This window comes from Nicotiana sylvestris, chromosome 7 (genome assembly GCF_000393655.2).
Source record: "Nicotiana sylvestris chromosome 7, ASM39365v2, whole genome shotgun sequence".
NCBI classification, from domain to species: domain Eukaryota; kingdom Viridiplantae; phylum Streptophyta; class Magnoliopsida; order Solanales; family Solanaceae; genus Nicotiana; species Nicotiana sylvestris.
In genome coordinates this window covers 10,064,438-10,079,682 of record NC_091063.1, presented here as the reverse complement: position 1 = coordinate 10,079,682, position 15,245 = coordinate 10,064,438, and the positions used below count along the sequence as shown (strand labels likewise).

The following is a 15,245-nucleotide window of genomic DNA, read 5'->3' as shown; positions in this document are numbered from 1 at the left end:
CGATTTAATGAGTTGAAAACTAGACTCATAGATCTTCAATTTGGTGGATAGATCACCCCATAATTCTAAGTAAATTTGGAGAAAATCTTAGTAACGTTTGACCTAATGTTTAAGTAAAATTATGAACCTAAGTTACGACAACTTTTGTTGACTTTTATTTCATAACTCGTTTGACTTAAAGACTTATGATACAGATATATGATATGATTCAAATACCTTAAAACACGACCTCTTGAGTGTATTAATCACCTCTATGTTTAACCGAAAATACGACTGACAACATTTTTGATTTGTTTAACTTTTAATACTTGTTAACCACCCTCATACACCTTTGTATCATTTAAGACCAATAGGACTAATTTCTTATCATCTTAAATATAATATCTTCATGGATTTACGTCGACTACCTTATGGCATGAACTAACGTACTAAATATGGGTTGTAACAGGGACAATGTGAGGTGTCCAAGCAATAGCTGCAGAAAGGATGAAAATATTATGGAAAACAGAAGCAGAATATGAAGAAGTATTTGTTGAGGAACCCCACTTACAATTGAAATTTCATCTCTCCAGGAATGGCATTATGTTCACAGGGATGATGTCCAAAGTACTTACTCTAATGAACCAGCTCATCCATCCTCGATCTTTATCTTCATCGTTACTAGCAAAGAAGTCTTTCTTTGTTCGACGTTGCAGCTTGATGAACCCTCGAAACAGCTAGGGCTAATACAACCGAATAAGATGGTTGAGGGTGAATTCCAACCCCTCGGCCTTTTCGAAAAAATAGCACAGCATGAACACGATGCGCCAAAAGGAGGGATGAATCTGGCCGAGGGTGACCTCGTATGTTTTGCAGAAGTCGATCACTACTGGGTCGAGGGGACCCAGTGTGAAGAAGTAAGTGTAAACACTTAAAAACCCCTCCACGTGGGTAGTGATGCTTTCCTTGGCGCCTGGGATCTGAACCACGACCTCGTCTCCCCAGCCACAATCCTTTTTCATGTCTTTAAGGTATTTCTCCGATATCGAACTAATGTATCGAGATATATGTTCACATCGGCCTGGGATATCAGGAGGATTTTCGAAATTAAAATCCCTCTTTATCATGCAAGAGCTGGGGTGATTTCATGAAGAGTTGGCGGCACCACTGGTTTGGTCGGCCGGGAAGTAGAAGAAGATGATACTTTCTCTTTTTGAGGAACAGTTTTAGACGTTTTAGCCATGGCGGTTTGTAAATTTAAAAGAGGGGAAGAGTAGATGTTGTAGTGATAGCAAATTGAGAAGAAAGTAAATTCAAAGAAGTTGAAAGAGCTAAAGAGATTTCAAGGATGATTTGAGAAGTAAAGTTTGCAAAATTGTGAAGTTGGCCTATTTATAAAGGCCACTTAAGCGTATCAGGGAAGCCGAATAGCCGACCGCCAATCGTCCCCAATTAATGACCGTGGGAAACTGTGCAGACACAACCCTTCAGTCACTTTAGTCACTGACGTCACGAGATTGACACCATGATCGAGGTATTGAAAGATCGAGAATTAAATCGTTTCTTATCATTTTATTCTAAGAAACACGGGGACTATTTATATACGGTCAAAATCACATGCCTCCGATTTATAGGCTCGGGAGTCTGTCTTAAGCCCTAGCTCAGGCAAGGTCGAAGATAGGATGCAATGCCTAAGGATCAAAGTACAATGGACATCGAAGCCGAGTATGCTCGACCCCAAAATAATGTCGTTATGGATTTCTAACAAAATGAGCGAGATTCCTACCACGTCCCAAAATCATAGCGTAAATCCCGAAATAGGATTGTACGATTCTGTACTAGGATGTTAGATAGTTGTACCAATAAGATTCTTTACTGTAAATAGAAATGTACCTTATTTAGGGTTCCCCTATTATATAAAGGGGACCCCAATCATTTGCAACATCATCTAATCATTATCAAGAATATATTATCCTACTTTTCTCTTTTGCTGCTCATCGGAATTGTCCTTTACATTTATTGTTCTTGCTTTATTGCTCTCAGTTCATCTCGAGGTCACTAATCTCGAGGTCACCACTGATGAGTAACATTGGTTTGATTCATTTATTTCTTTCATTTCTACTCCATATTTCTTGATTATTAATTGGTATTGAGCTAAATTACATATTTTTAAACCACAAATCAAATCTAATTGTTACTTGTATTTTCGAGGTAAACATAAATGTTTGGCTACTTCGCTTGCAATAACTTAACACTAAATATAGTTTAACTTTAATCAAATATTATCTAAACGCTTACAAGTTTGTATTTCAACTTCAATCGAATATTGTCTAGACGATCCAAATTTTTTAAAATAATTTTGTTGTATTTTTCATCAAACATCACCAATTTATGTTAACATCTAGTTCTTGAGTTATAGTCTGGAGCTAGAATTACAAGCACGACCCTTGCAAGATAATAAATGTTCGAAACTAAAGAAAATAATTCTTACTGTATATAACTAGGAAATGCTTAAGATGGTGTATAAAAGGTTGTATTAATGCATGTACGATTTAAAGGTTGTATTAAGCATGTATGAGTTATTTTAGCTCTTTTTCTCTTTTATTTTTGAGGAACTAGTCTTTGCTTGAGGTTAGGGGTGGTTGTTTGAACAAATAATTGCTAAACTAATTAGTAACAAATTAACGGAGTGAATCTTAGTTGAACTTAATAATTCCTAGATCAAATAGAACGAGATTCTATTATAATGAGAACGGTTTAGGAGCTTTAAGTGATATGTTCAATACGATATGATTAACAAAATATATAATATCCTGAAAATGCAATGAATGCAAGAAATGATAATAGTCATAATATGAAGGGACTGTCACCCAATGATTGTGTGATTAGATCCCTCCTCTTTCTGATGACATGAAATGATATGCAGCCAATATGGATGTAAAATCTTGAGATTTATGGATGAAAGTTAAGCAACACGTGCTTGAGTAAAGTGAATAAGACAATCCTTTTGTATATTCTCTCTCCTTTTGATAATGTATTCTTTCTTCTTTGAAATGGCAGCCTCCCTTCTTGTTTACTAACTCCTCCTATTTATAAGGGATATTTTCAAAAAAAAAACCATAAAAAGTACAACATAAATAATATCCAAAAGGCATATTCCTCCTACCTCTTTCTAAGTTTAAACTACCGTTACTATCTTATTCTGACTGCCCGCTTTTGGTCATCGTCCTTTGTCACGACGACCGTCAGTCGTTGTGTTGTGGTGACCCCGTCCCATGTCTTGCTTATCTATTGTCGTGGTTGCTAATTTTGGACCTATACAGTTAGTCACTCCGCTTGTTGAGGTCGTGGCCCTGCACGTCCTTGATAAGCAGACATCTTGTGTTTCCATTGGAGAATTTGGTTGTTGAATTACACCGGTTTGGCCAAGGCTGAGAGAGCGACACATTCCACAAACCCTGATTGATGTAGTAATCAAAGTGTGATGTCACTCCCACACGCGTCATCATTGTGCATCTCCCCGAGACAACGTCTGATTGCTTGTTGCTTTGGTTTTAGTGCCATTGGTAGTCTTCTACTTCGATTCTCGCGCCATCCAACCCTATAAATAGGTGAAGGCTTTGTTTTTTCAGAAACTTTTGGCCATTTCCTTCCTTGTGTATACATTGCCTCCTTACCATCTTCCTTAGTTCTTTAGCTCAGTTTCTATAACTCTGCTTCTCGTCTTTCCGTTCAGTCACCATTGTTCATTTTAGTTTTACCAGCACACCCCCTATTACCAAGATGCCCCGAACCCACCGTGCACGTGATAAGGTTTCCGACGCCACTCTATTGTCTATGGCCCCTCCTTCTAGTAGAGAGGATGTAGCGGTTGAAGAGGGTGATAGTTTTCCCACCGTAGAAGAGATACTCCCTAGAAACCCTATGTCCAGGAACGATTTCCACAAGGAGCCCACTCCTTCCCCCATTCCGATGATCTCTGAAACTGGGCCCACCCACATAAATGAACTCCGATCTACGTACAATATTCCTCCTCATGGCTAGATAGTTCCAGCTGGGAGGGACCTCGCGGAGGTCCACAGATCGTGATATTGTGCTTTTTACGTGTATCCTTTTATGATCGGTCATACCCTCCCTCTTTTTTCGCTGCCGGAGGAGTTCTGTCGATTCTATGAAGTCTGCCCGGCATAGCTATCTCCATATATGTATAAGATTTTTCTGGTGCTGACGAAGTATGCAGAGTTGGCTGGGTGTGAGGTTGGAATTCACCACCTTTTACATCTATTTTCCCCAAGTTTTTATAGGGGTACCATGATACATCTGCGACATCGTGGGACCAGGGGGTTGGTGGTTGGCACAGATGACAAGGCAAGGCAAAAGTTTTGGCATAAGTATTTCTTCATCAAAACTGAGCACTTGGTGTCGGACCCCGCTGGATTCCAGAGCATTGGAATCATAACCGTAGGTGTCGGTGGCGTATGCCTATTGTTTACTTTCATTCTTTCTAATTTTTATTTACTCGTGATGTTTCTGTGTAGCTGAGAGGCATGCACCTTTTCCCATCATCGGCATTGAGGATTGGGTAGCTTGTATGTTACCTTACGTGGTGAGGACTCGAGATTGGCCGGCCTTCTTCAAACGCTTTGGGCCGAAAGTTCCATTTGGTAAGTGTTCCCTTTGCTATGACCTTTGGTTGTTTGTCATTGTTTATTGAGATGACCTCTTTGTGGTGATAGGTCGTAGGGCTTTCAAGAAGAAGGCTCCAGTCCCAGCATTTTGCCAAGCCGTCGCATTGGCGGGGATACAATTTACCTTAGCTGAGTCTGTCCGAGGAGATCGTACTCAGACTGTACCAACAAGGGACTCTCCTCATGACATCGTTATACGGGATGAGATCTCTTCTAGACCTATCTACTACCTCGTGGATGAGACTTCCAACGGGGATGAATCACCATCGAGGAAAAGGAGGAGGGTGGATCTCGGGATGGCCGTCGCCACCGATCTTGAAAAGAAAAGAGTTGTTGCTTCGGGAGTGGCATCCTCGCCTAGGTCAGGCACATGGTCTGTTTTTATGGTGGACACCATTTTGGCGGGGAGGTCCCCTAGGGCCAAAAGGGTATGTCAAGGCGGCGGATCTATACGATCTGTTGAGGGTGGTGTGTTGTCTGCTGTTAGAGGGGGTAGAGCAGCGTATGCCCAGGATGACGTTTCAAGTTCGGACGTCGATCCCGAAGATGGGCGAGCTTTCTTGGAATGACATACTCATGTGGAAGTGAGGACGGGGGGTCCTGACTGACACATAGTCATTCCCGTGGATTATGACTTGTTGGCGAATTCCGAGCAGGAAGCGTCAGTGTTTTCCCCTTTGTGCGCTACTTCCGAGAGTATGGCGCTTAAGGCGATGAGTGATACAGAGCTACCGTGGAGTATTTCTGTCATGGCTTTGCGGGTAAGTGTTTTCTCTCTTCTTTTTGTTTTTGAATTCATTTTGTATATGTAATCTATTTTAGCTGGCTTTCTTTCCTCTGCATATTAGACTCTCATTATGGAGATCGAGCGCGATCGGAGGGATAAGCAGAAGACGGTCGTTTTTGGGAAAGTGGCCTCTAAATACAAGGAGTACCGCACCAAGCATCGTGCATTGGCTGATATTTTCACTCAGGACAGCAATTTTTAGTTGTTCCGTGATGGGCTTAAGCAGAAGGAGAAACAGTTGGCGCAAAAGGTCAAAGAGCTAAAAGAGTGGGACAAAGAGCTGATGAAAGCCATTGCTCGATGCAGTGAACTTGAGGTGGCTCTTAAGGCCAAGGAAGATGAGTTCGAGGTGAGCAAGGGGGTGATGGCCGAGAGCGCCGACCTTCAAGTGCGGATGGACACCTTAACTGCTGAGCTTGATCGAAGGGCAGCGGAGGCTGTCGATCTGAGGGGTGAGCTGAGTGTTAAGGACAATGGATTGGCTCGTGTTGAAAGGGGTAGGGCGACTGTCGTCTCTGAGGTAGTGGCTTTGGAAGATGCCCTTCACGTTTGTAGATCTGAACGGGACAATGAGATGGAGATGTCCGCGCTCAAGGTAGCGAGGTTTGAGGAACGTATTCAAGGTCAGGAGGCAGAGTTGTCCGTGCTGAACGAACAAGTTACTGCTTTGAAGGCGGGGGATGTGCGACAGCAGTCGCAACCCTCTACATCTCATCCTTCGACTGACCCTATCGTGCTGTGGTAATTATATGAGATGTGGGTCCATGTCGAGGCTCAACTTGACGTGTATAAGTCCCTGCAAGCCAATGGGAAGGTTTTCGAGGCAAAACTTCAAGATGTGCATGTTAAAGCACGTGCAGCTCGTGAGGCTTGTGGTTATGACCCCGGTATGCCTGACGGGGACAATATTGATGATGATGATGCAGACATGCTCGCCTCCGATTCTTGGTATAATGAGGAGTATGCCACAGGGGATGACGTGGTGTAGGACTTTATTGTATTCGTTTTTTGCTTTGCTATTTTTGTGAGGGCGTCTGTGAGCCCTTTATAAGAAAAACTTTTGTAATATATCCAGTTGTAATGGACCGATTACTTTTTTTGTTGTGTACCTCTGAATAGTTATTTTTGTTTGTTGCTAGGGGGTCCCTAGTTTTTCAGCCTCGTGTGATGTTTTGTCGTAGACGACCGTAGATCTTAGTAACTCAAACAAGGTTGTATAAAGTAATTTGGGCGATGTCGGATGTCAAGTATCTCGAACAACATCAAAGATTAAATGGTCAGATCGAGGTTGAATTTTTTTTCTTTTGGCGATGGCCTTTGGCCGTAGGGGTATTATTTCGAGTTGGTCGAAATGTTAACCCGTTGTAATTCGAGCGAGGTCGAATATTAAATGATCCGAACAAGGTCGAATTTTTTGTTTGACGATGGCCTTTGGCCGCAGGGGTATTGTACGTGTCAGTTTCATATATATATTGGAGTTTCCCTATATATAATCCCTTCATCGTTCATCTTGGAGAGCTCGTCGGTAGGCGGGGTGATGAATTATACTTTGAACTCGAGACGTCCCCCTTATCGCCTCGTTAAAAATCTCCCCGAGAAAACTTGATTGGGACAAAACCCAGGTAATAGAAAAGAGTATGACTCGAGGGGCATTATTTTTCAAAAGTTGAAGTGTTTGAGATGGGCGACGTTCCAGTTGTTTTATGATAGTTTTCCTTCCATTGTTTCTAATTGGAATGCCCCTTTGCTTGTTGTCGCTGTGATTTTGTATGGTCTGTCCCAATTGGTTCCCAGTTTTCCTTTTTTTTTGGGTCTTTGGTCACTTGTGTTTTGGCCTTGAGGACATATTCCCCGACTTTGAGTGGTCGTATTTTGGCCTTCTTGTTGTAGTACCTTTCCACATGTTGTTTTTGGGCTACTATCCTTACATGAGCCATGTCTCTTCATTTTTCTACTTCGTTGAGGTCTTGTTTTCTGTTGTCGTCGTTGTTTGGTCCGCTTTCATTGAGAGTATCGCAGGCTAGGTTCTCCGACCTCAACGGGTATAACATCGTCAGTCTCGTAGACTAATGAATATGGCATTTTGCATGTGCTTGTTTTTGGCATGGTGCGGTAGGCCCATAATACCTCTGGTAGTAGTTCCGGCCATAGCCCTTTGGCGTCCTCAAGCTTTTTCTTTAGGATGTTCAATATTGTTTTGTTGGAGGATTCGGCTTGACCGTTACCAACAGGATGGTATGGCGTGGAGAGTATTCGCTTGATGTGCCATTTTTTTAAGAACTCGACCGTCTTTTTTCCGGTGAACTGAGGTCCATTATCGCAGCTGATTTCTTTGGGAATGCCAAAGTGGCATGTGATGTTTTTACATATGAATGTGATGACTTCTTATTTGCGTATTTGTGTGAATGCTCCTACTTCCACCCATTTGGAAAAGTAGTTAGTTAAAACTAAAAGGAAACGTGTCTTACCTCGCCCTGCTATGAGGGGTCCGACGATATCCATTCCCCATTTGATGAACGACCATGGTGAAGTGACGGAGTGAAGGAGTTCTCCCGCTTGGTGTATCATGGGTGCGTATTTCTGGCACTGCACGCATCTTTTGATGTAATCCATGGCTTCCCTTTTCATAGTGGGCCAGTAATACCCTGCCCGAATAAGGCATCTGACGAGGGCTCGGTTGCCTGTATGGGCACCGTAGTGTCCCTTGTGCACTTCTTCGAGCATGTGCCTTGTTTGGTTTGGCCCTATGCACTTTGCCAAGGGGCCATCGAACGTTCTTTTATAAAGGTCATGATTTATGATGTTGTACCTGGGCGCCTGCATTCGAAGGTTTGTGGCTTCCTTTTTATCTTATGGGAGTGTTCTCTCCTGCAAATATGTCATAATGCGGTTGCGCCAATCCCAAGTCAAGTTTATAGAATGTACCTCAATTTGGTCTATCGACGAGTGGAGGAGGGTGACGACGTTCTCTTTGGTGATATTTTTGGTTGCTACTGCCAGTTTGGCGAGACCATCTGCTTTGATGTTTTGCGCCCGGGGTATCTGGTCGAGTCGGCATTCATCGAATTTTGGCAATAGCTTATGGATTTCTGCCCAGCATTTCTGTAGCCTTTGCTCCTTGATTTGGAAAGTCTCAGTAACTTGGTTAACGACGAGTTATGAGTCACACCTGAGGACGACTCGTCGTGCACCATACTTGAGGGCCAGTTTCAGTCCTGCAATTATGGCCTTATACTCAGGCTCATTATTAGTCATTTCGGGGCACCGTATGGATTGGCGAATCACTTCGCCTGTTAGGATTTCAAGTACAAGTCCAAGTCCAGACCCCGACGCATTAGACGTGTCGTCGGTGTAGAGGACCCAGAGGCCGGGTTGCCCAAGGTAGGTGCGAAATGCTTTCTGCTTGACCTCGGACAATATTTTTGCACTGAAGTCGCGACAAAGTTGGCGAGTACCTACGACTTTATCGTTGTTCGCAACTGATATGTTATATCATGCTCGCTCAATTCTATGGCCTATTTGGCCAATCTTCCTGACAGTTCGTGTTTATGCAGGATGCTCATGAGGGGGAAAGTTGTCACCACTGATATGGGGTGACATTGAAAATATGGTCTATGCTTTCGTGAAGCCATGACCAATGCCAGAGCCAGTTTTTTGAGGTGGGGATACCTCGTTTCAGCGTCAACCAAGGTTTTGCTGATATAATAAATCGGAGATTGCGTACCTTCATTTTCGCGGACCAAAATTGCGCTTACCCTGACTTCTGAGATGGCTAGGTAGATTATGAGGCGTTTCCCGGGATCTGCCTTAGAGAGTAGTGGCGGCGAGGACAAGTGTGCTTTTAGTTTTCTTAGTGCCTCAATGCAATTTGAATTTCACCGTAGCTCGTTGTCTTTCTTTAGCACATTAAAAAATTTATGGCATCTGTCGGATGATCGGGAGATGAACCTCGATAGGGCGGCTATCCGGCCAGTTAGTTTTTGTACCTGTTTTTGCTGGTTAATATTTTGGGTATTCCTTCGATGGCCTTGATCCGGTCTGGATTGACCTCTATGCTTCTTTGTGATACCAAGAAATCGAGGAATTTGCATGAGGTTACGCCGAAGGCGCATTTTTTGGGATTTAGCTTCATTCCATATCTTCTTAATATGCTGAAGGCCTCTGTAAGGTGGTCGATGTGGTCCTCTTTTCTTTTGTATTTGACCAACATGTCGTTGATGTAAACCTCCATCGTTTTGCCAAGTTGGCCTTTAAACATTTTGGTGACCAACCTTTGCTACGTGGCCCCGACATTCTTTAGCCCAAATGGCATGACTTTGTAACAATACGTTCCCTGATGGGTGATGAAAGTAGTTTTCTCCTGGTCTTCCTCCTCCATGAGGATTTGGTTGTAACCCGAATAGGCATCCAAAAAGCTTAGCAGTTTGTGCCCTGTTGTTGCATCGATGAGTTGGTCGATATGAGGCAGTGGAAAAAAGTATTTCGGGCATGCCTTGTTCAGATCTGTGAAATCTACACCTATCCACCATTTCCCATTTTTCTTATTTACCATGACCATATTTGCGACCCATTGGGGATATTTTGATTCTCGGATAGAACTGTTGACGAGCAGTTTATCAACTTTAACGTTGACGGCCTCGTTGATTGTGGTATTGAACTTTCTCCTTATTTTTCGCACCGGTGGATAGAGCGGGTCGACATTCAACTTATGCGTAGCGATGTCTTTCGGAATGCCTGGCATATCTGAATGGGAGAAGGCAAACAGATCGGCATTGTCAGTTAAGAATTTATGAAATATACATGGTTTCGAGAGATTGTGCCCGATATAAGCCTTCTTTGTGCTGTCACTGTTGTTTATTTGGACAGGATCAAGATCTTTTGTCGTCGACTCAACGGCTTTCATGATGTTGGGATCTTTGATAACGTCTGTCTGTACGCCGTACTTAGTTCCCGACATCACTGATTGTTATGCTTCCACATTGGCTCCCTTTAGTTGTCGGGTGTGTGTACAGTCCTGGGCAATACGATAGCACTCTTGCACAGTACGTTGTTCTCCTCAGAGGCTGAATATTCCCCATAGAGTAAGGAACTTGATCACTTGATAGAGGCTTGACGGAATGGCCCTCATAGCGTGTATCCATGGTCGTCCTATGATAGCGTTGTAAGATGTATCCTGGTCCATGATATGAAACGTTATTTCCAAGGTGACTCCCCCGACTAAGACGGGTAGCACTATTTCTCCAGAAGTTCGCTCGACTGCATTATTAAAACCCGTTAGAGTTATACAATGCAATATTATCTTATCCTCGAGCCTCATCTGTACGAGGACTCGGGGATGAATAATGGACGCATCGCTTCCGTCATCTACCATTATTCTTTTTACATCAGTATTTGAAATACGTAAAGTAATAACAAGAGCATCGTAATGAGGGGAAGTCAAACCGGCGGTATCTGACTTATCGAAGATGATTCTATCTTCGAGGTCATCGTACCGTTCATAAGTGATCGACCGCTTGAGTTTGTGTGTAGTGGTGAATTTCACATGGTTGATTGCTGCCCTGTCGCTTCCACCAATGATCATTTGGATAGTACGAGCGGGAGAGAGGGGCTTTGGAGGTCCCTGGGGTTGTTCGCGTCCGCGGGCAAAATTGGCTCATCCTCGGTCGCTCATTAGTTCTCTCATGTGTCCCTGGTTCAGCATTCTCACTACCTCCTACCGCAGACCTATGCAGTCTTCGATCTTGTGACCTCGCTCCTGGTGAAATTCACATAGAGCGTTCGATTTCCGAGTATTTGGATCGGATTTTATCTTTTGTGGCCATTGTACCTTTGTGCCGAGCTTCTCTAGTGCATACACTAGTTCTGAAGGGGAAACACAAAAATTGTGAATAGATAAGAGTGGACGCATACCTCTTTCGTTTCGCTAAGTCCCTGTGTGACGGGGCGGGCCATCCGTGTGCCGAGCTGGAGGTGGGACGACTATTCTGATGTAGGGTTGATGTCTTTCTCGGCCGAGACGGGGACCCAATTGATCCCTTCGACTATCATTACGACGATCCTTTCTTGATTCTGCTTGAACTAATGTCAGCCGTTGGATCGGACCGTTGAGGTCGTCCTCGTCGGCCCTTACCTCGGCGCAGTAAGCATTGTAGATCTCTTCCCAGGTGGTAGGAGGATATTTCATGAGTCTACTCAATAGTTTTCTGGTTGCTCTCGACCCATTCCTGCTCAACCCATTCTGGAAGGCCGCTACCGCTATCCCCTCTGACATGTTTGGTAGGCTCATTCTCACCCCATTAACCGGGCGAGGAAGTCTCCACAGATGGCGCCAAATTGTTTGAACAAATAATTGTTAAACTAATTAGTAATAAATTAATGAAGTGAATCTTAGTTGAACTTAATAATTCCTAGATCAAATAGAACGAGATTCTATTATAATGAGAACGGTTTAGGAGCTTTAAGTGATATGTTCAATACGACATGATTAACAAAATATATAATATCCTGAAAATGCAATGAATGCAAGAAATGATAATAGTCATAATATGAAGGGACTGTCACCCAATGATTGTGTGATTAGATGCCTCCTCTTTCTGATGACATGAAATGATGTTCAGCCGATATGGATGTGGAATCTTGAGATTTATGGATAAAAGTTAAACAACATGTGCTTGAGTAAAGTGAATAAGACAATTCTTTCGTATATTCCTCTCTCCTTTTTACAATGTATTCTTTATTCTTTGAAATGGCAGCCCCCCCTCTTGTTTACTAACTCCTCCTATTTATAAGGGACATTTTCTAAAACCCCTAAAAAGTACAACATAAAGAATATCCAAAAGGCATATTCTTCCTACCTCTTTCTAAGTTTAAACTACCGTTACTATCTTCCGACTGCCCGCTTTTGGTCGTCATCCTTTGTCACGACGACCGTCAATTGTTGTGTTGTGGTGACCCCGTCCCATGTCTTGCTTATCCGTTGCCGTGGTTGCCAATTTTGGACCCATACAGTGGTCATAAAAATCTGAAAAATCGAACCAAATCGATCAAATTTGGTTTGGTTTTGGTTTTAATCAAAAAAAATCGAACCAAACCGACTATAGAAATAACTATTTAAATTTATTATTACACCTATACATATTTATATTTTTATATAATTTTTTAATATTTTATGGTACATATTAGTCGTTTGTATTTTTAGTCTAGTTCTTTGCTATTTTAATAGTCTTTCTTTACTTTTACATTCTAGTTTAATTGGTAGTTTTCTTTTGCTAAGTAAAAGAATTTATTTTATTTTAAAAATAATCAATTTTTAATTGAGTATTTAAATTATTCATCATTATTTGATTCAATTATCATCAATATATCTTGGTAAATGATAAATTTCTCAAAGAGCAATTGGTTTGATAATGTTATGATGTTCGGCCAAAATGCTATACTTTAGTACGTTACTCGCCCTATATTTTGTTGGTTTAGTGATTAATTGTGCGATGTTTGAACTAAATTATGTTGTTTTATGTGTAAGAGCATCTGAAGAAAGAGTCGAATGAAAGTTGCACAAAAAGAGGACCAAAAATGCAAGAAAAGAGCACAAAAGTATCGGGTACCCAAACCGTGCTACAAACCAAGTAAAGCCATCTCTATAGCACGCCTTACCATGCTACAGACCAGGCTTCACGAGGTCTATAGCCAATTTGACCGCGCTAAAAGCCTAGCCTTACGACGTCTATAGCCCAGTAATTAGAAGTCACGGGTTAAAAGACTCTGAACTGGATTGGACTCAACGACTTCAACCCTACCCTATAAATACTCCCTAAACATGTCTGAACTAAAGGAATGACATTTTCTAGAGTAGATTCGACCAAAAGGGAGACGTTTTGGGAGAGGGGATTTGACCTAAAGAGGTAAGAACACGCTAGGAGCAAGACGGAGAATTCTTCTACGAGTTTTTCACTTCATTCTTCCTATTTTCATTATTGGTTATGAGTTCTAGTGTTGTAGTTTTGTATAGCATCATGAATAGCTAATTTGTTATTTAGGGTTTTGATGGAACCTTTTGTAGGATAAAGTCTTTTGATGTTTTTATATAACTGAGCCGTTGAATTTCTCTACTTGTTCAACTACGTATTTATTGTTGTTGATTGAATGACCATCAATTGACTGTGCCTATTTAATATGTATTGCTTGGAAAATGATACATATTTAGGTAGTTGTTGAACAACATCACTCATAACATATGTGAGGAATCAATACGGAAGGTTTAAAGGTGGGATTAGGAATAATGAAACCTTGGTGCGATCTTAGTGAGCGGTGAATTAGTGTCAGCTAGTGTAGTTCGGAAGAATATATCTAGTAAATTATGGTAGTTACTCGGAAGAGAATTACGACACCCGAAGTACTCACGATCGGTAGAGAATACTTGGGCGAAATTATAAAAAACGTAGCGGGAAAGATTCTGACAATTGGGGGGATCACAACTTTAGACCTCCTTAGGCTTGTCTCCAATTTCATCCTTGTTAGTTGATAATTTTACTGCTTTATAATTATCAGATACATGCAGACATGATAAAGGTACCTCCGAGCGAGCTCAACACAACAAGTTCACCGTGATCGTTCGCCGCCTGGGGAATGGACGTTATTGGACCAATCAAGCCTGCCGCTTCCAACTGACATGTGCTTATCTTAGTAGCCATCGACTATTTTACCAAATGGGTCGAAGCAGCATCTTATAGAGCAGTAACTAAGAAAGTCGTGGCAGACTATATCCGCGATCGCATTATTTGTCGATTCGGGATTCCGGAGTCTATCATTACTGATAACGACTCCAACCTCAACAACAAGTTGATGAAAGCTATGTGTGAAACTTTCAAGATCAGACACAAGAATTCCACAGCCTACAAGCCTCAAATAAATAGAGTTGTAATATTTGTTAGTTAATTAGTAGAAATAAAAATCAAATCTTTATAACTAGGAAATTATTTGAACTTGTGTTTTTTTTTTTTTTTTGCGATATTGAACAACTGTAGCTAGGCCTTAGTTCTATGTGGGATTCGGCTCCAGACTTTTAGACTGGATTATATTTGCAACGACCGATTCTCCTTTTTAGGACTAGAGTTGAGCGTGATCATGTTACATTGAAAATATAATCGCCGGAATATATGTTTGGTAGTATATGTCTTATTTAAGAAAAACCCAATAAGAAAACCGAAATATTGACTAAACCCCACAAAATTGAATCGATAAAAAAATGACTTAATTGATTTGGTTTAGTTCAAATATTTGAAAAACCGACTTACTTGATTTGATTTCTTTTTAGGGAAAAGCCTATTCAAACCTAACCATGAACACCCCTGCTCGAGGTATTAGAAAAGTTACTTTAGGTGGTCGATCCCTTTAGGTGGTTGTCCTTATGCCACATATATTGACAGATATTATTAATTGTGGCTGCAGCTCAAGTGCTTATTCTCTATATATTCGAGATGTGTTGTTAATTACTAACATCAATGAGTCCGTTTTTGAAGCAACAACATTGAGTGTACCTTCCCCAATGGTGCAAACGTAGCTAGGTTTCTAAAGTTATTTTGTTTTTTGGTATTCGTATTGAGCTTGATTAAATTCGGAATCCAAAAAATTTTATATTAAAGGTAAAGTATTTCTTAACAAGAATGACTTCTTATTTAAGATTCAAATTCGAACTCTTTAATTAAGAATGAAATCACGGCGACCCTTGTTGGTGAGGATTTTAAAGTAAAGAGCTCGGGCTTTATTTACGTTGTTGTTTCTCAATACTCGAG

At 41.5% G+C, this 15,245-nt stretch overlaps 1 protein-coding gene across 1 annotated transcript; it reads left to right on the top strand.

Annotated features, from left to right (window-relative positions):
* Positions 1–5,365: 5,365 nt before the first annotated feature.
* Positions 5,366–6,199, top strand: LOC138872735 (peroxisomal and mitochondrial division factor 2-like). Its single transcript, XM_070151149.1, has 2 exons — positions 5,366–5,428; positions 5,657–6,199. Exons 1-2 carry the CDS (start codon positions 5,366–5,368, stop codon positions 6,197–6,199), a joined length of 606 nt encoding a protein of 201 aa, XP_070007250.1.
* The last annotated feature ends 9,046 nt before the right edge of the window (positions 6,200–15,245 follow it).

What these genes read in the sequence shown, in the direction of transcription:
- LOC138872735 (XM_070151149.1), top strand. Translation starts at nt 5,366, where the DNA reads ATGGCGCTTAAGGCGATGAGTGATACAGAGCTACCGTGGAGTATTTCT. An exon ending in TTTCTGTCATGGCTTTGCGG is followed by an intron (nt 5,429 to 5,656) that starts GTAAGTGTTTTC and finishes AGCAATTTTTAG; the next exon opens with TTGTTCCGTGATGGGCTTAA.